Source organism: Paramisgurnus dabryanus, chromosome 9, assembly GCF_030506205.2.
Source record: "Paramisgurnus dabryanus chromosome 9, PD_genome_1.1, whole genome shotgun sequence".
NCBI classification, from domain to species: domain Eukaryota; kingdom Metazoa; phylum Chordata; class Actinopteri; order Cypriniformes; family Cobitidae; genus Paramisgurnus; species Paramisgurnus dabryanus.
In genome coordinates, this window is record NC_133345.1 from 31,392,552 (window position 1) to 31,420,484 (window position 27,933).

The 27,933-nt window shown below is 37.4% G+C and overlaps 1 protein-coding gene across 2 annotated transcripts; it reads left to right on the forward strand.

The window, feature by feature from the left end:
* The first annotated feature begins 14 nt into the window (after window positions 1-14).
* Window positions 15-27,933, forward strand: relt (RELT TNF receptor). 2 transcript variants are annotated; one of them, XM_065257844.2, is made up of 11 exons: window positions 15-172; window positions 9,930-10,004; window positions 15,023-15,112; window positions 16,130-16,314; window positions 16,415-16,467; window positions 19,432-19,677; window positions 24,877-24,957; window positions 25,078-25,156; window positions 25,924-26,169; window positions 26,316-26,481; window positions 27,418-27,933. In XM_065257844.2, the coding sequence occupies exons 2-11, from the start codon at window positions 9,963-9,965 to the stop codon at window positions 27,427-27,429; spliced, it is 1,200 nt and encodes a 399-aa protein (XP_065113916.1). In that variant the 5' UTR covers window positions 15-172; window positions 9,930-9,962; the 3' UTR covers window positions 27,430-27,933. The 2 variants fall into 2 exon arrangements, with proteins under 2 accessions (XP_065113916.1, XP_065113917.1); XM_065257845.2 differs by lacking the exon at window positions 15-172 and adding an exon at window positions 8,590-8,653.

Genomic DNA, 27,933 nt, shown 5'->3' on the forward strand with positions numbered 1-27,933 from the left:
TTAGTCAGTGTGACGTGGTTCCCTCGCTTCACTTTGTCTCTTTGGTTCAAATGTTGGCTCGCGCACAGCTCATCTCTCTCTCTCTTTTTTTCTCTCTCTCTTTATTTAATTATAGCTTGAGGTCCGTCACGGCGATTACCTATAAGACTCGTGTGATTTCAATGTAAAACAGGTAAGATAGAAACTTTATTCATTTTTAATATCAGTTTGTTTCGTCAGCAGAGCGGATGCGGCACATTTGCCGGTAGATTGTCATATGCGAGTTTTAAGTCCTTTATGTTACAACTTATAACCTATACTGTAAACCGAGATAGTGTCAATGACTTGTATTGAGTTTTACATATGTAATTTGGTGTTTTTGTGGTGAGATATGACGAGATCGCCTTGATATATTCACTGAAGTACAGTGTAGGACGGACAAAAGAAATGTGTCGAGCTGAGTTCATGTTCAGCACTACGCTACTGTATTTATATATACAGTAACTTCAGTCAGTATTTTATTATCATTTAAACCTCTACTGGGATTTGTTTTACAGGTATAAAGTTTTACAAAGGAAACAAGTGACTTTAGTAACAGTTTTTAATAACTTTATTAAAACTTGATACATTTATATCATTTAACTTTAAATGTAAAATAATAACGTTATATTTATCCAAAATTAAACTTGATGATCTAAACATTATTTAACCTTATTTTATATTGTTTTGAAATAGTTTTTATTTAGTTATTGCTGCTATATATAAAACTTAGTTGATTTTAACTTAGGACTTTAAACCGAACTACTTCTTAAACTGTTTTAAAGTGATCCCATATTAATTTTACTCCTCAAATTTCTGTAGAAATTACAGTATTACTAGCAGCTGGTTTCCAGTAACTTACTGTAGATTTTAATTTATGTTACTTACTGGCAAAAGTTAAATGAATATCAAACATTAACAAGTCTGTACCTTTACAGATTAAAACTAAAATAACAGCCTCATGCAAAGCCTTCTGGGAACCAAAATTTGAAACAACAGAAAAAAGGTTGATGAGAATTTCTGGTTCCCAAAATGCTTTGCATGAGGCTGTTATTTTATAATTTGGTTTTGTAAAGACAAAAACTTGTTAATGTTTAATGTTCATTTAACTTTGAACAAACTATTGCCAGTAAATAACATAATTTAAATTTATAATTTACAGTAAGTTACTGGCAAACAGCTGCATAACTACAGCAAGTTATTGTAAAATATAAATTGTTTTTGTGAACACTGTTGTATTAGTAAATAATGATCTGTTAGGATTATATCATTTTTAAGGTGTCTTACCTTTTTGTTTATTTGATTGTGATCTTATCCTGCTACTTTACAAAAGCATACTTGGAAAAAACTAAGTCTGCCAAGAAAACAATTGAAAATTGAATCCTGAAATCCCATCACTGCTTTTAAAAAAGTCCCAAAACTGCAGCCAGGATAATCACGTTAACCTTTATTTCTAAATGTCAGTATTTACTGTGGATATTAATCTGCTTATATGCAAAGTATCTGATGCATGAGAGTCGCACATGAAAGAGTTTTATACAGTAAATAACACAATGAAATATTATCATCATTTACCTCGATCCCACCTCATCCAACTGGATTCTGGATTTGTCCTGGTCGTTCCCAGTGAACTGTGATACTCATGATGGCATGTTTAAATACAGCTCACTATGCTGCATCGCCCACTAAGCAGCTTTACACAGTTACACTCTTTTACACACGCCCTCTGGCTTTAGACATTGGCACGCACTGCACCAGCTGCACTTTATAGTGACTGCATAATTTATAGCCTGTACTATAAACAAATTTGCTGGGTTATGATACTGTATACAGTATATTGTGCAATGTATGGGGGTAGATCTTCTGTATAAGCAGAGAAAATGTTGTCATCCCAAAAATCTGCAGTATTGGCACTGAGCCTGAGGTTTCAAAAAGCAATGACTTTGTAGTTTTGTATCTTTTTCAATGGATTATAAGCAAACTCCATAAAACACATTTTATGCTTATGTTTGGAAAAACTGTGGAATGCAATTTTTAGCATTAACCAAATGCTTGTTTATGATGTGATCTGATAAACTTATGTCATTAACAGCTTATAACCACATACTGTTTGTTAAGGTTGGGCCATTAAACTTACTAATGCATGTTTTGTTCACAACATATTGCATAGCCAGACTAAATTATTGACAAATTCTGGTTAATTTTGGAGCTCAAAAACCACCCACTTAGACAGGGAGGGACTTTCTGTAGTGACCAGTCACAGTTTGGAGAGGTGCCGTCTGAAGTATATTCAGCAACAGACCTGAGGCAAGTACATTAAAATATGTCAGGATAGTCTGAGGTTAGCGAAAGATCGGCCACTGTGTCTGTTTCTTAATCCATCAGCCAATCAGCATTGATGTTTCTGTATGAACAAGACTTATGTTGCAGAATCCAGTGTTTGTATAGTTATCTGTGCCTTTTTCACATGCTTGCATGTATTTTATTGTTTTGATAGTTAATTTGCCCATCCTCGTGGAAAGCAGACATCCTGATGTGACCAAATGTTGTTACATGATGCTACTCTATCCAAAACCCTAAAAGGGTTTCTTATCTGTAATTACCACTGCTCTGTTCTTGACCTGAACCGAGGAGACAGCACCAATGCAGAGTTTTGAAGTGGGAAGCTCGTTGGCAGGAAGGCACGGCACGCTCCTCTCAAATGTTGAGAGGAAAAGTGGTCTGGTTGTGATTCAAACCCACTACGGCTGGATGCAGGAATCAATGGTTTAATTTCAAGCTTTATTATTTGTGTTGGTCCATCGTTTTTCCAGACGTAACCCACATTTACAGCAAAAAATTCTACTTCGTGTGCAGACCTGCGTTGTTCGTGCTGCCCTCTGTGTGGTTTGGGCATCGTTGGCACACGGAGCACACTGACCCCATATCAGCAGAGATTTGATTTGTGTCATCGTGGGTTTTGGAATCCATTCAGCTGATCCCCGGTCTGGCGGTACCACTTTTAGCATAGCTTAGCATAATCCATTGAATCTGATTAGACCATTAGCATCGCGCTAAAAATATCTAAAGAGTTTCGATTTTTTCCTATTTAAAACTTGACTCTTCTGTAGTTACATCGTGTACCAAGACTAAAAAGATTAAAAGTTGTGATTTTCTAGGCAGATATGGACTACTATATAATCAAGGACTTTGGTGCCGTAACATGGCTGCAGGAGGGGCAATGATATTACAAAATACTCCCCTTGGTAACTTTCAATAGCAGGGGACTATTTAAGGGCAGTGTGTAATATCATTGCGCCTCCAGCAGCAATGTTACGGCAGCAAAGTCCTTGATTATTACGCCAGAATGAGAGTATGGTTCCTAGCCACATCGGCCTAGAAAATCACAATTTTGAATTTTTTGTCGATCTTAGTACACAATGTAACTACAGAAGTCAAGTTTTAAATAGGAAAAATATCGAAACTCTTTGGTTATTTTTTAGCGCAGTGCTAATGGTCTAATCAGATTCAATGGATTATGCTAAGCTATGCTAAAAGTGGTACAACCAGACCTGGAGATCGGCTGAATGGATTCCAAAATGGTAAAAATCAAATGTTTAACTCTAGGGGAGCTGGAAAATGAGCATATTTTTTTTAAATGGAGTGTCGCTTTAAGTTTAGGTTCAGTAATTTCACTTTCATGTCAATGAAAAGGTTATAAGTCAGTAATTGAAATGCTTTATTTTCACAAATGACACTTAAGTCATTTTATTGGTATTTAACAAACGTGGCTGTCTTTCACTGCAAAACCCTCTAAGTGCATGCAGGCTTTTTTTTGGCAAAAAGCATTCCCACCATACTGTATCACTAATGTCCTTTCTGAATAAAGCCAAATCCGGTCTATATTCTAATATATTCGTCAAAGGGCAAATCTTTTACCTAAAAACTTAGAGTTCGAAAATTGAAATCGGACTCATCAAATAATTTTTTTCATACACTTTTTTTTTTTTTCATGGATTTTGCAAACAAACCGGTATTTTTGAATTGTCTGAGGCTGGGATTGAGCAGATTTAAATGGAAAGTATTTGATGAACCTACAATACGTGCCGAGAGCATTCGGCTAATATCATTATCTAGTTTTTACGGAGGTGGCATGTAGCGGCTTTTGCATCTGAGCTCTTTATTTATTTTTAGGAAGACAAAAGTGGATGATTGTAGTGATTAAATGATACAGTATGGATTTGTTATTTTAATAAATGACATAGTATTTATGTTATTACTGTGGCTTTTCACCATAATTAAAATCCACACTCATGGTAGACACATTGTTCAGCTGTTACATTTGTTTTTACACTACCCATGACCACACAGACCAACACAGAGACCAAAGACAGAGTGTTGCTATTCAGGAAGTGATGACACTGCACTTGGTGTTTGCATGGGCCACATTTGGGCGTCAGAATTTTCAGGCTGTTACTAGAGGACATGGGACAGGAAATTCCCCCTCGAGCAATGTGACCCTGGCCTGCATTCATTTTTTAACAGAGAGCAGTGTGGGTAATGTGACATTCCGACAGCGGAGGCGAATTACAGATTCAGAGACATGAGACATGTGGAATCGGGTGACGCACCAAAGACAAAGGTTTTAATCTCTATCATATTAGACTCTAGGACTTTGTGTCTCACGGCAAAGTGGTTCCTTTGTAACGGATGTAAAATAAAACTAAAAACCTTTGAAAATATATATATACAGCTATATAAAGTTTATTAGAGACAGGTTTTCTTTGCTTATACAAAACCAAGACCTGCCTGCTGACGTTGGACTCACATATGGATACGTTTAACATTCCTGGTAGGGAGGGTGAAATTCCCCCTTCGGGAATAAGGATTGTTCCACTTTCCCATTAAGGAAGCATTTTCCTGTAGTTTATTTTCCGAGCTGTTAAAATGAACTTGTCTTCCCTCAGATTCCTGCCTGATCTCATTGTTTTCCAGAAGAGTTTTTGTTTCTTTAATGGACTGTTTTCATTTTAAAGTCTGATCTTCTCCCCAGGTTGTTTTGCAGACCTGACTGTGGGAATCTCAGATTTTGGTTATGCAAGCTTATTTAACATTTTAAGGTTTTCATTAGTATTTAATTTATATCTAGGTGTATATATTTGTGTGTACAGTGCTGTGTTTTATTCTGCACAGTTTGCTCAGCATGTCAATCAAACGAGTGGAATCCTGCACCAATGACGCGTTTTCTCGCTGTGTCAACTTACACTGTCACCATCAACATGGTTTTGTTTACTCAAGTAAATTTCACATGGAAAATTAAAAGCAATCGTAGACAACAACCAACAAATCTAAAAATAGGCACATTTAATACTTATGATGAGGCAATCGTGTATTTAATAGCTTTCTTGTTGTAACTTTAATCTTTACGAATAGTTTAATTTTACATGATGGTACATAAGTATGGATAATAGCCATATTTGTTTGGAAAGATGTTTGGCAGCTTCTTTCTATTGGCACAATGACTGTTATTTAGTGGTGACATCAGGGCCTTACATTGGACAGGGAGATGTTTCTTGGACAGTAATACTGTAGTTTTTTCTTTGTTTTTCTCCGGCAGAAACCACAGTAGTATGAGGCACATGATGACCCATAATCCTGTTTTCACGTCTCATACCTAGCCTTTTAACAGCAAACATTTAAAAACAGAAACATGATCTACTACCAAAACAACTAACAACACCTTATTAACCTTTGCTGTTGACTCTTAGAAAAATGCTGTTTGGCAAATGCTGCCTCATTTTTCCATAAACATAGTTGCACTTTTCTCTTTGTTTGCTAAAATTTTATATAATTACTTTCACATTTTGCACAAGTGGGTCTGTTTTGTACAGAGCCCCTAAGGGGACATGGAGCAAAAATTAAATCAAACTATCGCGTGCGCATGTGAAACTATAGCGTGCGCACGTGAAACTATTGGGAAACTGTTGTGTTTTTTGCTTTCGCTTTCACGTGCTCACACGATAGTTTCACGTGCGCACGCAAAAGTTTCACGTGACCACCCAAAACTTAACTTTAGATTTTTTTTACTCCAATGTCATCTTAAGGGGATCGCACACCGGCCGCGCAGCTCAGCGCCGCGCCGTTCTAAAAAAATCAAACACATTGTTTTCTATGAGTATACGCACACCGGCGCCGCCAGGTGGCACCTGTCCGCGCCGCCCAGCTGTGACTCAGGAAGTTGTTCAAATCCCTGTCGCGTCACACAGCGCATCTCACATAGTTTAACATTAAATAACATCATATTTGTCCCAGATAATTAAGGATTAACATTGGCTGCTAACGTATATTTTGCATTTTGAAGTAGACGCTATCTGACGAAGCTCACGCTATTTAATGTGCACTTCCGGTTTACAATACCTCCGAGTTCTGCTAGGCGCGACGCGGCGCTGAGCTGCGCGGTCGGTGTGCGATCCCCTTTAGGGGCTCGGTAGTTTTGATTGTTTTAGAGGGGTTTGCGCATTTTTTCCCTACATGGCAAACTACCTTTGTAATGTACATACGAAGAAATGCCGCTCTTTGACTGGCATGCAGATTATCCTTGCTTGTTAAATCACACTTTTATTGATTTTGCGACTATTTACCTTGGTAAAAGTAAGTAGACTCGGACCAGTCCAAAGAAGGGGATACACAGAAGCATGTTCATTTTTTGGGGGGTACACCATTGTAATAAAGAATACCTTGTTTTCGCTTCTACAGTACATCATAAAATACTTGACACTGTTTTATAAAACAGCCCTTTTGCTTGATGAGGTTTTATTTTGCATGGCCGTGTCTTTTTTCAGATGTGGTAAAACGTTCCCCTCCACCAGTTAAACAGAAGGATGTTGGTGGTCACTGCCCGCAGCACGCGGTTGGCATGTAGCTTGAAACACGCAGGATATATAATATAACATAACATGCTGTTAGCAGCCAGATTGTTCTTCTGAACGACGAGTAAAATGAATGAAGAAAATGAAAAGTGTCTGGCTATATTTGTCAGCATCTGAATGTAGATAGGGGCAGCAGTGTTAAAATGTCAGACAGGAAGTGACACGTGATGTTACAATGCCTGTTGACATTGATGCCATACTAGAAAGATCACATGGCTTCAGATTTTTTCATTGTAGGCATGTTGAATAGTTTAACATTTGAGCTGTAAACTCATGTACGAGGTTTGGGAGGTCATTGGGGTTCATTGAGTCACAAACCTTTATCAAACGTAAGCCAGGAAGTACCATCATTTCACAGCTCGCGTGAGATTATAGTTTCCGGTTGTGGTTGAAATGTTATCAGTCAGCATCTGTCCCCTGTCTATGTTAATTTTGAAGTGTGACCCCATTGGAAGTTCATCAAAAGTCAATGTAGATGATGGCAAGGCTGCAGTTTCTCGTGTTGGCTGTAGAAGAGCGATCTTCTCTTGTTTCTCAGTTCTGGCTTTGTCTCGTATTATGGCTTGATTCTGGTTTAAACTTATGACTTGTTTGATCATCTAGATCTGAGCTACAAAATGCCATGCTTCCAAAAGTCAACCCCATCATCATGTTCGATCTGTAACTCGATGGATCCCTAAATAGATCATTCTTGTTTCATGCTTGTTGTTGTTTTATTTACTGTATGTTTTCATGCACTCCCAAAACCACATAATGGGAAATTGAACAGTACAGAGATAGAGATGCCTAAACTGTAATTACTGTCCATCAGGGCTTTATAGCTTTTTAATGAAAGACATAAATTTGAACAAGCACGAGTCGTGCGCGACTGGCAGCTGATCTTGAAATGTGAAGGTTTTTTGGTGGTTCAAGGGTGGGTGATGGAGGTCCATTTATTCCTTGAAAGCCTTGAAATTAAGTGAACATCACAGCCCTTTTTTATTCATGCAAAAGGGCAACTTTATGGTTCTTTGCCAAAACCGTAAACTCAGTTGATTGCTGTGTTGATTTATTTGTTTAACCAGTCTTCTTCAGTTGTGGTGTTCTCTGCCAAATCTTTTAACTGGAATGTCACAGGTTGTTCTCTACACAAAGGTGATGGGGTGTTTAATGTTGCGTTCTCTGATGTGTCATGGGGTTTAAACTTAAAGGTTTAGTACATCATACATCTCTAGTTTCTCTCTCCATACCTTCAATGACTTATATATTTAATCTGAATATATTCTATAGGTTTGCCAGGTCTGAGAATTCATTTGTGTGGTTTGTGGATCAAACTTTTGCTGTAGATGTGTGCCAAAGTCTGTGCAAACATAGCTTGAACAAAATGTTAAAGCTTGCAGAGGGTAAAGTTTATGCATTCATTTATTGTAAAAAAAATGTTTCTGCTCTTTATTTTTATTGACAAAACCTATTCATCAGACGTTGGTCTCTGAAAACATATACTTAAAAAACTCATGATGTCTTTAACAAAGAAAAGTGCAGGCTTAGAACCTGAATGTAAAAGCTCATATGATTGGAAGACTATGTATAGGGGGCGGAGCTGTCATAGGTTGTGGGTGGAGCAGTGGTTTTGAGTGGCATTATAAGAAATGGCAGCAATATGCAGACAGGTAGAGTGTCACACTGTCGCAGTGAGCAGAGCATCCTCAGACTGTTACCAGGGCAACAGCAAACAACATCACACTGGGGTAAGTGTTGCTATCAGCATCACTTTCTGTCATGTTGTCATGACAACAAGATCAAAGCAATGCTAAGATCATGTATGCATTTGGCAGATGCTTTATTTAAAGTGACTTACAGTGCATTTAAGCTATATATTTGATCAATATTTGTGTTTTCTGGGAATTGAACCCATGACCAACCCATGCTTTACCAATTGAGCTTCAAGGATAAATAATAGTTTTATTAATTTCGCTTTTCTGTATTGACTGTTTGTAAATTGAATTGTAAACTTTACTGGATTGTAAAGTGTAATACATTTGTTTTTTTATTTTATTTAATTGTTTATTGATGAGTTTTTATATTGCCATGCTGTTATACACTTGCATTGTTTGCTGTATTGTTGTATTTAGTTTGAATAATTAGATATGTATTAGTAATAATTATTTCTAAATTTATCAGTATTAAAAAATATGTTGATAAAATACCAAAATGTACTATAAATGTTTTGTATTTGTTGAACCTCGGTTAAGAGCAACTTTATTCATTCATACTTGTGCGTGTTCTGGATTTTACTGCAGCTGGGTGTTTGAATGCCATATTACACAAAAGCAAAAGTAAAAAAAGAAAAAAAAAATTATTATAAAATGCAATACTAAAAGAATAACAAAATCTTTAGATCTTAGGTGAAAGTAACTTATAAAAGGTAAATGTACAGTATGTGTGTGGTTCATTGTATTGTTCAGAGATTGCTTTTACCTAAATCTCTCCATTGGAAATGAAAATGGACATACATAATGCAATTTTCCAAAATCCATCTGGCCAATTTGGTTTAGGGAAATTTTAAAAAGAAATTAAGATCACTGGGGTCTTTTCTCACCAGCCGTCTCTATTAGATCTCATTTGAACGTAGAGAAGCGAAGAGCTGATTCAGGTTGTAATGTTTGTAAGGTCTTGGGTGACGCTATAGCTCAGAAAATCCTCATGACCCTGTGATCAGAGAATCGGTCTATAATTTGTACTCACTCCAGTAGATCCAGTAAGTGCTTTCTGCCCTGACTGGGCATGTTCGGTCTAAAAATAGGCCAAGAAATGCAGAGCTGCCCAAAACCGCAGGTCTGTTTAGTCCAAATAGTTATTTATATCACACTTTAGTTTGTAGATTATATTTTTGCACTTAGAAACCCACATCTGTGTTCCTTAGATGAGAGTTACAGTGCATCCTCATGTTTTTGAGGTTTTCGCTGTCTTTGATGTTATTTTTGCTGTATGTGTCATTGAGTGTCTGTCATGTTTTGTGTTCAGATTACATGAGTATAGAAGAGCATCTTGAAGACGATGAAGAACCACCTTTACTCTTCAACTCCAGTGTGTCTCATTGTGAGTATAGACTTTTTTTAGGCACATCACACATACTTTTAACCCAGAAATCAGAAAGACAGGATTTTTCTGTACTAGATCAAACTAGTGTTCACTTTACTTTACTACTGTACACAATACCATAAATAAATAAAGGTGTGTGTTGAATGAACACATGCACATCATTTGTAAGACACAAAGGGGCAGTTTTTGATTAATCCAGGACTAGGCTTTAGTTACATTAGGACATTTGTGAACTGTACTGGCAAAATGAGTCGGAATGTGCTCGGTCTAATTTTGAACTACAAGTGAAGGAAAGTATAAATATCGATTGAGGTTTTCATTAAAATAAGTACATTTAAGACCTTGTCTAGCGATCCCAAGGCTCCAAATAGTCATTAAACATCTAAAATGATCTTTATTTGTATGTTTTCTGAGAGGTTTACTGTCCTAAATGCATAAGATGCATGTCCATCCACATGCGCGTCTGACATTTTGGTTTTCGGTTTTAAAACATGCATGAATTAGAAAATAAGTTGCAGGCAAGGCCGCCTTAATGCACGGGCTTACCTGGGCTGAAGCCCAGGGGCCTCCCAAGTTCAGGGGCCTCCCAAGTTCACGTTTATATTGTTTTGTAACTTGTCAGGTTATCTGTCAATCACTCTAACTGCACGTTACATGGCTGCTGATTGGTCCGTGGTAACTTACCGTGAAATAAAATATCAGACGTAACAGATTTTTCTATTCCGCGTAATGTAATTAAGTGCGCGTTGTCAACTTGGCATTCCTGCATGTAAGACTGAGTGTGACAGAGAAACAGGAAATAATCCACCATCAAATGAAAGAGTAATTTCTGAAATTTCATGATAAGCACTGAGGTGCAGGTCTCTCTCTCTCTCTTTCGCACGGGCGCTCGCTCTCTCTGTGCTCGTACAGCTGCGTCTCTGGCATGCAGAAGTCTCTCCAACTGTGCGCAAGATACTGTGCCGCGGCCGCCAAATAAAGAAAGGAGTTCCCGAACATATTAATGCTGTTCGTTGTTATAAAGTTTAAGTTTACTCGCGTTTATATCAGTGACGCGTGCGCAGCTGGAGCAATGTAGTTTGACGCGATGTAAGCTCACATTACACATCTGTTGGTTTAGATAGACGACGCAACGGTAAATGTGCAAGTCAAAGCGCGACAAGACCACCTCAAATGATCATCCCCTGATCGCACCATTCATATTTATAATCTCCTTATCTAAAGATCTTATATACGGGTATGTTCCCTGTCTGTTTTGTGCATATTCATACGTGTTCGTTTTACATGCGTAGTATGCATAAATACTACAGTAAATACAATGCATACTATATCTTCAATAGCCTACAAAATAAATAACTGATTAAAAAACAAGATTCTGTCTATAAAGACTTATCTTTTGTTAACATTAATGCATTTTCACTTCAAAACTAACTTTAACTTCTTATATTTTTAAAACTGTGGTGAGCATTTAGTTAGTGAGTGGCAATTTTCTGCAAATTTGTATATTCCAAAAACTATATAAACATAAAGCTTATAAACACTCTCATACATTTTGGTTTTATTTTCACCACAAGTTGCTGTGTGTGGTTGTTAAATAAAGTGTCTTGTGTTTATGCTCAAGTGGGCTCAGTGATATGTTAATAATGATATTATGGTGTTTTCTGGCTCAAAGAGGGAAAACTCACTGTTGTATGTATTTAAAGAAACTAATGCATTTTGTGATGTAGATTACCTAGATATTACACTTTTTTTAAATGAGGCTATAAATTGAGGGGATGGGGGGCCTCCAAAATCTCTCAGCCCCAGGGCCTCACATTAGGTTAAGGCGGCCCTGGTTGCAGGGTTTGCTTGATGATAAAATAGTTATTAAGAGACATAAAGTTTGGCACCTGATTGATTTTAAAGACTCAAAACGATCTTCCTTGCAATGACTGACACATCTGAAGCTTGCGCGAAGATGCGCGACCCAATATAAATACCTATACACAGAATTACCGTTTTAAATATCTGTTTTAACAAGAATTCACATCGATATCCGATATAATCTGTAATGTCTTAAGTGAAAGTTTGGTTAACTGTTGGGGACAAATATCTGATCCTTGCAGTACAGTAGATCTTGAAGCTGTCTGACTCAATGTCAATCAAACAATAAAAGATAGAAAATAGTTGAACATATTTTTTTTTATAGTATTGTTTTTGACTTTGTGTTTGTTAAATCTATTAGTTTTACAAGTGATTTTAAGGTATGGATGCGGTGATTTTGTTTTTGAATTTTCAAAATTCTTTAATTCAATTTTTGAATTAAATTGTTTAGCTCTGTCATTTTTTGTCAGTTTTCAACAAATCATACATCGCTTTGAAGGTTATTTTTTGCTCATTCCGACTTAATTTGCCAGCACAGGTCACATTTAAGTACTTCTTACAAACATAGCTTACAAAAAACATTACTGTTGTGCTTCTTCACACTTTTAAATAAAACTTCATAGTACTTAAATCTTTTGTGGAAACCGATTACCTAAAATGTTTTAAGTAAACCAACTTAAAATGTTTAAGTAAATAATATTTGTTAATTACAAATAATCCAAACTTAATAGTCTAAGGGGCTGTTTACACTTGGTTTTAAGATGTGTTTTCATCAATCGGATCACAAGTGGACGAGAGAGACACATTACTTTACACCTGGTATTTAAATCCGTCTCTTTTGTCCACTTTCGACCGCATCTGTCCTGAATACTGTGAGGGTGTGGTCTGTGAGACAGTGGGCGAGTCTCTCTGCTGTCATTCAAACGCGAGCGGGAGTAATTATGAGTTTATATGGACGCAAACTTATATTATGTCGGAGCCCGCTGCTTGTTTAGCAAGTATACATGCTGCACAGTGTTTTGTATGTTTATTTGTTGGAGCTTTCTCTGAATTTTCAGCGCAATTGATGAAATAGGATCGCGCAACTTTCACGCTTTCAAAACGAAACTACGGAGAACACCCGCAGTAGTTTTATCAATGAAAGGCTAAAAATAGCGCTGTTCACCGTATGTTCACGCCAGAAGTAAAAAAAAAAGACGTAAAACTTGTGTTTAATACCTCAGATTAGATAAATGGGCGGAGAGAAGGCGGTCGCGTGTGGCTGTTCGAACACATTCAACCACATTGCGTTCCGCAACTCCAAAGCGATCCGATCGAAAGTGGTTTCGACTACCTCTGAATGGGGTTGAAAGTGGTCGAAAGTGGACGCATTCAAAACGTTTTGAACACCGTTTACACCTGGCATTAACGTCGTCCACTTGTGATCCGATCGACGAAAACGCATGTTAATGCCAAGTGTAAACAGCCTCTATGTTTCATTGTATTTAATATTTAAGTACACTATACTTTTTACCTCAAGTAGTATTTACCATTTATTTTTTGTTCACAAGACTCAGAAACACTCATGTGTATGTAAGTGTGAAGAAACTGATCTCAGTGCAGGCATTGACTTCCACAGTTATTGTTTATATAATAAAAGCAACACACATCTGACCTACAGCCTAAGCTCAGGAACTACACTGAACAATTATAACCACAAAACTAAAAAAATGCAAACTCTTCTAAATCTCCAACATAAATCAACACTATTGAGTCTTTCTCTTTACTAAAAATATCACATAAAATATCACTTCATTTCAAATAATGCTCTCGTAATGCAGGCTTATGCAAAGCGTGCTGGGAACGGGAAATCCTCCTCAACCAATCGTGTTGATTTAATGTTATACTGAAGTAAATTTGCAGTGCAAGACTCTTTCTTTCTTAGCTTAACTGGCAGATTGAATGCCATAAAACTCATCACGAATACTAAAAGTTTGACATTTTTTGCAGTGTTTGTTCAAATAAGGCTGTGGTATTGAAAAGACTCTGTTTGGAAGTTATAAAAAATTAAATAATACAAAATTTGAGTTAGCAAAGTTCTTTGACTCATTTAATTTGAGTTTGTGGAACTTAAAAGTGGTAAAATTGTTAAACACAAAAAAGAGAGTTTGAAAGTACAGTTCACTTATTTTAAATTTGAGTTTACAGTGCAGACAAAACAATGGCATTGATATATGTTAAGATAAGTTAGTGCAAGATGTTTTTAAATGAAGGCAGCTCAAATATGCGTTTTAGTCTGGGACTAGAATAAACCCTGTCCCGGAAACTGCCCCAAAGAGTCACACCGTGGCTCCAGTTTACTATCAACAATAAAAGTTTCTAAAATAATTTTTTATTATCAAACAAGCATAATGTAAACACACATTGGCAGATTTTGTCAATATTTCAAATGAAATAATTTATGTCATTGTTATTTTTAAGCAGGTAATGTTACACCACAGTATGGTGCAGTACTTGTTTAAAATTTGGCCTTGAGCCACATTCACACAAACACAATGAAGAACTTTTCCTGGTGTGTTATATTGTGTTTCTACCATCTATACTATACATTTCTTGAGTTTTACTTACAATGGGATTGTTTAAACCAGTGGTTCCCAAACTTGGGGGCATAAGATGGTGCCAGTTTTATGAAATTTTATAATGCATTACTCTTATCATCACCTTTATATCATTAGTAAGGCTACTAACCAACATTACTATGATTTGTTTAAGTCAAATTCCAAGTTTGAGATTGTTGGATGATTTTTCTTTGGGGTGTGCAATGGATGCACCATACAAGAAAAAAGCTTAATAGTTTGGGAACCACTGGTTTAAACTGACTGTATAAAGTAGGAAATATGTTCAAGTAAATGGGAAAATTGTAATTTATGTATCAGGAAATGAATGTGTATGTTTAGTCAAGATTAATAATTATTTTCGTTTAGTCACAAAACTTGTGTTGTAGTAATGAAATTCATCTGTTATGTGTCATTGATGACAAGTTTCTCTTTGTCTCATTCCAGTTCACAACACTGCACCGTCTTTCCAGTTTCTAAATCCAATAAATCATGAATTCAGAGTTTTGTTTTCTATGAAATGATTGATCATTGATGTGTGTCTCGTCTCTCTTATAGCTGCTGGAGTTATGGGGGGCATTGGCAGCGCCGTGTCGGTGGGAAGACGGCTGCGTGTGTGCTATCTGTCCAGCTGGACAAGAGCCCACGGTGAGAGAAAACAGACGCACTGAAAACACACACACACCCTGTACACACACACACACGCGCACACGCACACACACACACACACACACACACACTGCATAACATGCCAGAATAGTCTTCACTCATCCAAATTATCATCTTTAAGGAGGAACAATGCAATATTTGACAGAAAATTTCATGACATACAACAACTCGAAAACCAAGAGCTAAACATGTCACATACTGTTTCTTTGGAAAGCTAAGATTCTTGATTCGAATGATGTAGATACAATCAACACAGCAGGCACAATTAATGTCCTTTTTAGGCATTTTTTAGCCTTTTTCAGGAATGCTAAGGGGTTAAACTTTGTCCCTTACACTCTTAAAAATAAAGGTGCTTCACAGCGATGCCATAGAAAAACCATTTTTGGTTCCTTAAAGCAGTGGTTCCCAAACTTTTTCAGCATGTGGCCCCCCTTGTGTACAGTGCATTCCTTCGCTGCCCCCCAAAGAAAATTTGTGACAAAAAACTGTTCTAAAACTCAACATTTTTATAAAAAAAAACATTAAATTATACAATAAAGTAGTGCTTTTGGTTAGTAGCCTTATTTTTTTTATGTTTAATTACACAGAATTCATGATAAATTAATGTATTTCATAAAATGTCATAAAACTGGGGGCCCCCTGGCACCATCTCACGGCCCCCAGTTTGAAAACCACTGCCTTAAAGAACAGTTCAGTCAACGGTTCTTAAAAGAACAATTTCTTTTTTACCTTTTTATAATCTAAAATAAAAAATGTGAATAATTTCACAATGTAGAAACAAAAAATGCTCCTAAAAGGAAAGGAGGCTTTATTTTCTTTTTGCAAAATATTTTTTCTTTTTTCTTTAATTTGATTCTTGGGGTTTTGTAAGACTGAATTTGCTACTCCCTCCAAATTCCTTCACAATCTAACACCGCAGCGTGAAGATGTACCAGTTTCTTCTTTTACACCGTTTGTTATGATATAATCTAATCCATACGTGTTTGCTTCTTAAAGGCCTGTGGGGAAGTTGAAGGTCCCGGTGTGACCGGATTGTGCCGGACTTGCCCAGCAGGCACCTTCTCCGACAGTCATGACGCTGAGCCGTGCCGCCCCCCAACATCCTGCAGTGATCTCAACCGCTGGGTCCTGACCGAACCGACCTCACTGTCTGACGCTGTGTGTGGAGGATGTCTTCCTGGGTAAAGAACAAAACATACTGTATACATTTCAATTTTTGTGTCACGTGTTTTTACAACAGTGTTTCAGAATGGTTTGTTTATATTTTGGCATATTTTTCAGGTTTAACCCTGCTGCTACTCGGAAGTCTTTGGTCCTCCATGCCTGCGTCAGGAGTAAGTGTTTAGCAATTTATACACTTTTGTGTGATTGTTGGTCATTGTATAAAGAAAAGCGCAACAGAAGTGACCAAACTATAACCAGGTTTTTTGGAGATGGTGACCTTGATGTATGTTTTACTAGTCTTAGACATTTTGTTCTCTATAGCATTACAGTACTTTTAATATTAGTATTCAACCATGACATTAAGTCGTGTTGTGTCTGATCTTAAAAAGCAAGCAGCAAATTACTTTTTAATGATTTGAGGTGCGTGGTTTTGCGTTCAAGCTTTCCATTGATGTATGGTTTGTTTGGATAGGACAATATTTGGCTGAGATTTGAAAATCTGGAATCCGAGGGTGCAAAAAAATCCAAATATTTTAAAGTTGTCCAAATGAAGTCCTTAGCAACCCAACAAACAATTGATTATTCAGGATAGTAAGCTATTTCTCCCTCAACTATTAAAGGAATAGTCTACTCATTTTCAATATTAAACTATGTTGATACATCCCTCTATCATCTTAGTGCGTGCACGTAAGCGCTGAAGCGCGCTGCGACACTTCGATAGCATTTAGCTTAGCCCCATTCATTCAATGGTACCATACAGAGATAAAGTTAGAAGTGACCAAACACATCAACGTTTTTCTTATTTAAGACGAGTATTTATTTATACGAGCAAGTTTGGTGGTACAAAATAAAACGTAGGGCTTTTCTGAGCGGATTTAAAAGGGTAACTATATTGTATGGCGAAATAGCACTTTTGGGAGTTCTTCGACTCGGCGAATGGGGCTAAGCTAAATGCTATCGAAGTGTCGCAGCGCGCCCCAGCGCTTACGTGCACGCACTAAGATGATAGAGGTATGTATCAACATAGTTTAATATCGAAAATGAGTAGACTATTCCTTTAACTGTTGAAATAAAATAAGTATAGAAATTTAACTAGTCCTACTCGGTACATGCTCAACTTTCATAACTGAGAAATAAAGATGCTGGCAACAAAATTTGTTTATAATTAGGGGTGTAAAAATTAGAGGTCGACCGATTTATCGGCCGGCTGATTAATTGGCCGATTTTTGGCATATTTTAAAAAATCGGCTTTGGCCGATTTTGCTGCAAAATTAGGCCGATTAATAGGCAGGCGCATCTGCGGGCACCTAAGCGCTGTTGTAGAACTCATGACGCTGCCTCTTGCTGCAAGCAGCTCGCTCCCGTCTCGTGTGTGTGCAGCCATGCCTTGTTCACAAACAGCTTTACTAAATGATGGCGGATCGCGCGAATTAAGCAGCCAGTACAACAGCGCGACGGGCTTATGTCTCGCGGTGCACTGTCCGTGCAAAGATTAGGCTCATTTCATGTGATTAATGAGTGATGATGAGTTTTGTTTGCGTGACAGAGAGAGAAGAGCCGCGCCCGCACGCTTTCTGTCTCCCTGCTTTTATTACTCAAAACAAAACTGACCCGATGGCGAAAGGTCGGAAGACCAAATCATATCCACAAAGAAAATGTTTTTCGTGTTGTTACAGTAACACTTTGTTTACAGTTTTGCACTGCTCAGCCTGGATTAGAACACTGGATTAGACTCCTTTGAACGGATTCGTTTGAATGAACGGTTGAAACAACAGATCTGTCCCAACACTAAACTCACAAGACGTCACTGTCAGCACAATCAGTCACTTATAGCGCCTCAGAAATGAGAATGTAAATGTGTTTAAAAAGATTTGCCCTAAATAACAGTCTCAACTAAAAACCATAGACATTTACTATGTTAACTTTATGATGAAAAAATATTTTATCAGGTCTAACAAATAAGGATTTTATCCTACAAAGCAATAAAAGCCATGGTAAAAAACTGATCAAAGATGATGACAGCAGAGTGTCAGGTAATATCTGTGTCTGATAAATGCATGGTGCAGAGGAGGTTGTAAAACTCTTCAGAAAGACCAGTGATATATTTTTAAATACTTTGACTTAAATAGTGACATTTTTGCATTTAAAATATCTGCTAATAATGATGAGAACATTTTGATTATTATGTACATATAGAAAATCGGCCAAACATATCGGCCATCGGCTGCCCTGATTTCTAAAAAATCGGCATCGGCCAGAGAAAAAGCATATCGGTCGACCTCTAGTAAAAATACATAGATCGATACGTGGACATTAAACATATTTTTTGTTAGTATGTTGTTGTAAATCATAGATATTTACAGTAGATGTTGCCTTGGCTACGGCAGTTCATTGGACCGAATGCGTCAAATAGAGCCGCCATCTTGAAACAGGGGAGCCTTGCATTAGCGTCATTGCAGGCAATGGTGTAACGGAAATAAAATTACCATAAATCGTCATGAATGCAATTTTCTAGGTTTTCTTTTGGTTCGTTCCAACAGTCAGACATGTATTTAGCATTGAGTCCAGAAAAAATTAAAGTTTTGATATTTTGAAAATCTACTTTTTCTGACTACAATGCATAGTGCTAGTAGGCCTAACATTAATATGCAGCACAAAAGTCCGGCATCGTCCATGAATTCGAAGTACAGGCGGGGATAGCAGCATTATCTAGCTACTTCCTATGACAAGACCTCTGTTCCAACATGGCGGCGGTTTTGACGCATGCTTAAAACCCCAAGCCGACATCTAGTGTATATATATATATATATATATATATATATATATATATATATATATATATATATATATATATATATATATATATGGTTATAAATGTTCCAATTAGGACAGAGATTGTGCCATTTTCAAAAGTTATTTAAATGTTTACGTTATATATTTTGGTTGCATTTATGAGTTATTAAAAATGTAACTGCTAAACTAGGCACAAATATCTATAAATTAATTGCATCGTAATTGCATTGCATGCAAATAAAGGTTTGATGTATCGGCGTTGCATCACTGGTGGAAAAAAATCTATATTGTATCATATCGTAATGGTCTGTCTGATTTACACCCCTATTTATAATCTCCAGAGCCACACAGCCGGCGGAGACGTAACGTTGGTAAGAGCAAGTCTGGAGTTGGAGGTTTGAACTCCACCATCCCTCACAGCCCTGAGGAGAAGACCACCGAGTATGCTGTGTTTGCCCTGGTGCCCATCTTCTGTGTGATGGGGCTGCTGGGAATTTTCATCTGCAACCTGCTGAAGAAGAAGGGCTTCAGGTGTAACGCCGACAAAGACGGCATGGATGAAGAATCTGCCACACCACAGAAAGAGGGTAAGACACCGTCACACGTCATGTTTTCCAGCAGTCGTCCTGGTGTAAAGTAGAGAGTTTTTATAATGGTGTACCAGTGTGGTACGGAAAAGAGTAGAGATTTCCAACATGAATAACCCCAAAGGCTTAATTTTGACGTCAAAGCCGCCTCCTCAGGGTTGGGAACACAGAATGAGACTCGTAATGAGAACATATGTTTTTGTCTTTCTGTGAATAAATGGGTGGTGCCGCAGTCGTGAGTTTGATCCTTGTGTTAGTTGTACAGTAGTAGCACTCTGTTAAATAATGATTCAGGTTTTGCCTGTAACACGAGTAAATCTCTAAGAAACAGTGTGTGAACAACACATCAATCAAAGCATGAGCATCGACTAGGGATTATGGGGAGGATTTTATTGTCTTAAAGTGTTTGAATGAAGAAGTCAGGTTTAGTTTTTGAATGATTTGTATTCTTATTTTTGGAGTTAAATGAAGGAAACGCTTTGCCGGTCATCCTAGAAATGTGCAGTGTCTTAAAGTCTTACACCACCGTTTTTCAATATTTTACTATGTTTTTACCTCAACTTAGACGAATGAATACATACCTATCTTTTTTCAATGCGTGCACTTAATCTTTGTATGGCGCGTCGTAAATGTGTTAGCATTTAGCCTAGCCCCATTCATTCCTTAGGATCCAAACACGGATGAATTTAAAAAGCCACCAAACACTTCCATGTTTTCCCTATTTAAAGACTGTTACATGAGTAGTTACACGAGTACGTTTGGTGGCACAAAATAAAACTTTTGTTTGGATCCTAAGGAATGAATGGGGCTAGGCTAAATGCTAACACATTTAAGAAGCGCTTTACAAAGATTAAAAGTGCATGCATTGAAAAAAATAGGTATGTGTTAATTCATCTAAGTTAAGGTAAGAACATAGTAAAATATTGAAAACCGGTGGTGTTTTCCTTTAAGATATGATGTAAGAGCACAGTGACACTCACTTTTACGATGGCATGCATTGCCTACAGATGGCAATGTGTGCTGTTTCAGTCTCACCTGCGATCGCGTGCTATCAACAACACAAATTTTACGGTTTTGTCTATGTTTTCTTGAGCATCGCTGCTGCAGTAGACTTAAATGAAGCTGGCGGTGCCTCTACTAGCGGCTTTTCTTCTTCGGTCACCACGCTAAACGGTCCGCAACACACACACGCAGCATGCACGCACGAACACGTGTGGAGGAAATGTGAGGTTGGCAACAGATTTGCATACTACAAGTTGATTGGACAGTTACACTCACGTAAACACACGCATAGCTTATTCAGAACCGTACATTAGCGGTTTTATGCGTTGTTTTTTCACAAACTATATTAGAAATGCATGGTCGAATCAAACACAGTGCACCGCGGTCACGTGCATGCTGAACCGTGGGAGGATAACGGGATGATTCGATTCTTTACCGAGAACCGTTACACCCCACCACAGGACAAACACGTCATCGTCTGAGAATACGTAGTGACCGTTTGTCCATTTAGGGCTACTGTAGAAACGTGACAACAAAATCCATGTAAGAGAACCCGCAGTTTATGTAGATAAAACGTCTCATTCTACAGTAATATAAACAATACAGTTCATGATGTAAGATCTTTATACACCACTGATAGTATAGTTATGTATATTAGATTGCATTTCTGTCAAGAGATCCTTGTTAAAGTTAGAAAATGCACCTTTAATTGGCATCTTCTGAAGCCAAGTGGGTCTCTCTCTCTCTCTCTCTCTCTCTCTCTCTCTCTCTCTCTCTCTCTCTCTCTCTCCTCATCTATCTTTAAGCAACATGTACACTCCCTCTCTATATCTGCTTTCCTCTGGTGAATAATTCAGTCTGTTCTCTGTACTGTCGATGTTCTCTTGTTCTCAGTAAACTCTTGACTTCTTCTGACTGATCAATCTCAATTGGATCTGAGACACATTAGTCAAACATTTTACACACAATGAAACATCACTAGACAAAACAGCTTAGGCCATACTAAATTCAATTGTTCTTAGGGCTGAACGATATGGCATAAATGTCTATTGGCGGTATACTTTACTGCTGTCGATATGGTATGGACCCGGTACCGGTATGAATGTTTAAAAAAAGCCTTGGGATAAGATGCAAAGAATGCCCACAATCATAAACTTCTGAAACAAATGAATTTGTCAAGTCTTTGAAACCTTTTCCTATAATACTATATACTATAAAGGTGCAGTGTGTAATTTTTAGAAGGATCTCTTGACAGAAATGCAAAATAATAAACAAAACTATATTATCAGTGGTGTATAAAGACCTTTCATAATGAACCATTTTGTGTTTATTACCTTAGAATGAGACGTTTTTAACTACATATACCGAGGGTCCCCTTACATGGAAGTCGCCATTTTGTGCCGCCATGTTTCTACAGAAACCCTTAATGAACAAACTTTTTTTAACTAAGTTGTCTCCGATGACATGTTTGTCTGGTGGCGGCTACCGTAGCTTCTCTATGTGATTTAAAAAACTAGGGGTAAGCAGTGGACTGAGCCATTGGTCGCAATTCACCAGCACCTCACCACTAGATGTCGCTAAAATTTACACACTGCACCTTTAAAGGTGCATTGTGTCATTTTTAGAAAAATCTCTTGGCAGAAATGCAAAATAATATACAAAACTATATTGTCAGGGGTGTATAAAGAACTTTCATAAAGAACTGTTATGTTTTTATTACCTTAGAATGAGACGTTTTATCTATACCGATGGTCCCCATACATGGAAGCTGCCATTTTGTGCCGCCATGTTTCTACAGAAGCTCTTAACGGACAAACTTTTTTTTACTATGTTGTCTCCGACAATGACATGTTTATCTAGTGGCAGCTACCGTGGCTTCTCTATGCGTTTCAAAAGTGAGGGGTGATCAGTAGGGCTGTGTATCGCCAACAATTCCCCGATACGATACGTATCCCGATACAAGGGTCCCGATACGATGCGCATCACGATACAAGACTATTTTGAATTACATTTTTGTTCAGAATTTAGTAACATTATTATTATTATTATTTGTTTATTGTACATTGAATAAGCAGTGTTGTAACAGTTGTGTTTTTGCCATTCATTTATTAGCTATTAGAAATATTTAAAATCCCAGAGTTAGTACTTAACTTATGTTTTTTTAAAAGCATATTTATAAAGATGGTGCCTTACTCTTGTCTCTCATTATTCTACATCTATGAATATCTATAAACATGCAGTCAGACTTAATACTATTTAATAGAAATCAGATTATTAATGTGACAGTTATAGTTTGAAGTAGCTCTGTATCTCTTCTCTAGACATACAGTTTTCACATGCAAATCTTGGTCGTGTTTCTTCTCAAATGCGTTAGTACTGTTTTATAAGAGCATGGCTAATAAAGCCCTTTGCAGTAGACTAAGATATCTGTGCTTTCATACTGAACTCATTGACTTTAATGCGCGCGCGCGAGAGAGAGAGAGCGCGAGTACGCGGCTCACTATGCAGACACGTGCGCCAGCGAGACAGACACGCAAAGTGAAAGTATACTCCGCCACCTTTAACTCTACATACTTCGCGGGACACATGCGTCCTTTCCATATGGATCACAGATCAACAGCAATTCGTCACGTTACTTTCAAAAGTACATCCGAATCGATACGGAAGGTGCTGTATCGATGCGTGCATCGTCAGGCGTCCATGACGATGTATCGTCGTATCGATATTTTGAACACAGCACTAGTGATCAGTGAACTGAGCCATTGGTTGCAATTCGCAACCTCACCACTAGATTCCGCTAAAATTTACACACTGCACCTTTAAAAACATTTATATTTAAATTGATGTTCATTTTAAATTTGTATTTAGCCTTCATACAAAACTAAATGTAAACTCACTGTCAAATAAACATAAGACTTTTAGGCTCACCTTACCAACCTTAACCCTTTGAGAGATGTTGGAGCATTAAATTGTCATCTATACTTAATAAGATCTTGTTTGCAGTATACATTTCTGTTTGTGTCCAAGAACAAAGCATTTTCTGTCAGTATGATTTGTATATTAGGTTTGTGCTGTAACCGCTGCTTTGCACGACCACAAAATGTATTTCCCCAAAGCTCCCTGATGCACCAAATGTTTCCAGGACAAAAAAGGCTTTGCTAAAGAAATACCTTTCTGTCCCACGGCAAATTTATTACAATCGGATGTAATTCATTTGATTTTGATTAAATTTTATTTATTCAAAATTTTTATTCACTTTTTACAGTTTAACTGCAAACACATTTAAGTGCAGATTGTATAAACATATATAAAAACAATTTTTTCATTGAATTGTTTTATTTCAAATCATTTCAGACTTCTTTTTGGTTATTGCTATAAAATTATTGCTGCTTGGTTTGATATTTTAATAATGTAATGCATGATAAAACACGTTTTGAAGCTACATGTTCATAAATGTGATTTGAACACCGTGTACTGTATGATGAGACTAAAGGTGGGTCTCAGCTCTGACGTTTGTTCCTGGTTGAATAGAGCGAAGTGCTGAGTGAGCCGTTCCTATAACGTTCCCAGCTGTCTCACCATGGAACTCTGGGAAATACAGTGGCCTGTTACCATAGAGACCATAATTCCCTGCACACAGAGGCTTTTGTATGTAATACACAGAATGCATGACAATAGAGATGGGATTTTTCAGCAGTTACAGGAGTTAAGCTGTAGTGTGGCAACATTGTTGTCGTGAAATGATGAATTTGTGTCTGCACTGAATCATGATGATGTGTCAGTGTTTTTAACTCGTGTGAATACGGTTACTGAGGAATAAAATGTCACACTGCGGCCTCCTGTGCTATTAAAACCTCTAAAAATAGCTTTTAATGACATCATGAAGATCTGAATACACACCTGCGGAAGAACTCGAAGTAAAATATTTGTTCTTGGTTAAACAGACTTGGGTGGATCTTATAGAACCTGTTAAGAACTGGCCTGGGGTCATATTCCACCACGAAATCGAAATTAAGATGTTACAAATTGTTTTACAATGGTAAATGGATGTGAATTAAAGTGCACGATTCAATGCATTTTTCTTCTCTATTTTGAAATGAAATATGACCAGTATAACTCTTTATCAGATTTGAGTTTTGTTTTTTGAGTATGTATTGGATTAATGATTTCAAGCAAATGTTTCTTCTCTGTCTTTAGGAAACTTGTGTCCATATATTGTTGACAACCCCAATGAAGATACCATCAGCATTCTGGTACGGCTCATCACAGAGAAGAAAGGTGTGTTTGCTTCTGTAGTCACTTATATTTGTATCGTTTCTATATTGTAAATATCTAAGACTCGTATCACACGGACACAGTTTTAGATTCTTACTGCGTCTCTGTGATTGTTTGTTTCAGAAAACGCTGCTGCGCTGGAAGAACTTCTGCTGGAATATGATAATAAACAAAAGGCTCTCAACAAGACTTCATCTATCAAGTGAGAACATAAGTGACACGAGACACAAACATAAATGCACAGCGAGTTTCAAACATTTGTAAAACACACATCAAAATAAGACAGATACTGATTGACTCTGATGCGACGACTCGACAGAGTTTATATCAGTGGCGGCTCGTGACTGCTCATCCGAGGGGCGCTCATTCAAAATAAGTGTTTGGAGTGTCGTGTGTGTTGCTTGCATTTTCAAAATATGTGTTTGTTGCTTCATGTGAACCATGTGCATGTCTTTTGTCAAAATAAGTGTCTGCTGCACACGCGTCAAAATCGTTTATGATAAAAGAGACGCTCACGTTCACATAATACACGCAAGACACTCCCTTAACAATAAACTCTGAATACGCATGAGATGATGTGAGTATCTGGCAAACGTGAGCGTCTATTTTATCATAAACTCTTTAGACGCATCTGCAGCAGGCACTTATTGTGACAAGACACGTGATGCACACAGGATCTCTCAACACGCAGAACACATATTTTGAAAAAAGGAACCACACACATGACGGGCTACGTACACGTTGTGACAAACTTCTCATCGAGTGCCCTCGAAAAAAGAAGTCACCGGCCGCCACTGGTTTAGACAATGATCAGATGCCCCCCAAAAAATAAACCTTTATAGACATATGTGTTGATTACATCAGGAAAAAATGTAACACATCAGATGTTGATTACACTGTAAAGAAATATACACAAACTCCTGGGGTTACGTAAATTATATTTTGGCACTTTCTCTGTTTTTCTCACAGAATTCCAGCTCTCCCTAATTTCTCTCAGTTCCGCTCGTTGCCCCGGCTGTGTTCCCATCAGCATCATTTGCACACTATAAACGGTTTGGCCCCTCGCTCCGGTCTCTACTGTTCCCGCTGCAGTCAGAAGAAATGGCCCGAGCTGCTGCTGCCCGCCATGCCGTTGCCCACTGATAAACACAAATACCCAGCTGACCTAGTCAAGACCACCCTGCCCGAGGACGTCACCATTCTGTCTGTAGGAAGGTGAGCAGGGCAAACATTTGATAATCTTTTGTAATAATGCTACATTACACCCGCAGGTGGTTGTGACAGTGGGATTGTAAATTACGGCACATATATGCATTGACGCATCACTTCCTGACTTCTATGTTATCCATATTTGAATCCAGGTTCCAAGTTGCTCAGATTCCAGAAATGAAGTCCGGCTGTAAGGATGTGACCCAGACAGAATCGAGTGACACGGATTCGGTGGACAGTGTCCATACTGAGCCTGCGGAAGAGAGGTCTCTGCTTGGCGTGTCCTCAAACTCCGCCTCTTCAAAGTGCAGACAGGATGTAAGTCATTTAATATGTGGGAACAGGAACATATCCGTGTGTTTGTGTTGTTATGATTCTTTTATGTTACATTCTTTGTAGTTTCCTTCTTGTTTCTCTCTCTCTCTCTCTCTTTCTTCAAAGTATGTGGTAGAGTCATCGACTGTAGGTGTGGTGCATTTGTGTTAGTAAATAAATGACAAACTCTTGAATTTCCCATTATATGTAAATGTCAATCTCTCTATTATAACAGCACAACTGTTTCCTTTATGTGGAGTCGTACAGAAAGTGTATTTTTAAATACATATTCCTGGTTTCATTGTGTTTATAGTCATTGTGTATTGTGTATTTTATTTAAAGATATTGTGGAACAAATATAATCATTTTCCTGTTTGACAGACATTACCCACCATCGTAAAGATGACATTTAATAATACAATCACGTAATATAATGAATATCATGTTTCTCGTATAATCAAAAAATAAAAATAAAATCAGTTCCAAATGTCATTTTAAGTTGAGCTACACATTTATTAAGATTATTTAAAAAAAGGCAAAATAATAAAATTTTGCAGATGCATTATTGAAAGGTCAGCTTTAGATGTTTAACCTTGATCTGACTCTGAGAGATCAGTTTGCTCTGTGTAAACTTTGGCTTAACATTGTTTGTAAATAGCTCTTGACATTTACACACAAATACCTGAAGGTCGCCCTCCACAATGTATCCAAAAAAAATTGTGTGCTTTATTGGAAATAATGATTAATAGGAGAAAATATTGTGCTTATATTTTTTCTCCCATGCACTAAATTTTACAAAAGTTTTTGTTGCTTCAACCCAGTTAATCGAAAGGAAATTAAATACAATGGCGCCCCCTGATGGCTCTTCACGTTACTGCATCAAGAAAACATTTATTTGCTAAGAAATTTGAACTCATCTGTCTCTTTCTTTTTTTTTAGATAAACATATGAAGGGTTGAAGAAGGCATTCATTAAATGGACGCTACCTTCTTGCAGATGACATCATCAGTAGGCGACACATCAGGGCAGAAATATGCTGGTGATGTCAGTATTTATCCCTTTAGGAGCCTTGAATTTCATACTTTATAGGAAACGTTGTATTTATTGAACTTTTTTATTTTATAATGAAAGCAATAAGCTCCTTCTCTGGAGTCATTTAAAAATGTGTGCTTCCATTAGACCGAGGTCTTCAGTTCGGCTCAAAGCCGCTGCTGCTGACTGATATGTTGCACAACGGCACGCAGAACAATGAGACACTAGTGAGACATCTTTACATTCATAAAAAAGTATTATTAAGAAACTCACTTAGACTAATCTACATCTCTCTTTTATAGTTCTCTTAGTCTTTTATGTTTTTTATAGTATTTTAAATGAATTGCATTTGTATTGTTATGGTCAAAAGTTTGCAAACGTCTTGTTTTGTTACACTAAATAAAAAATATGCAGAAAACATCA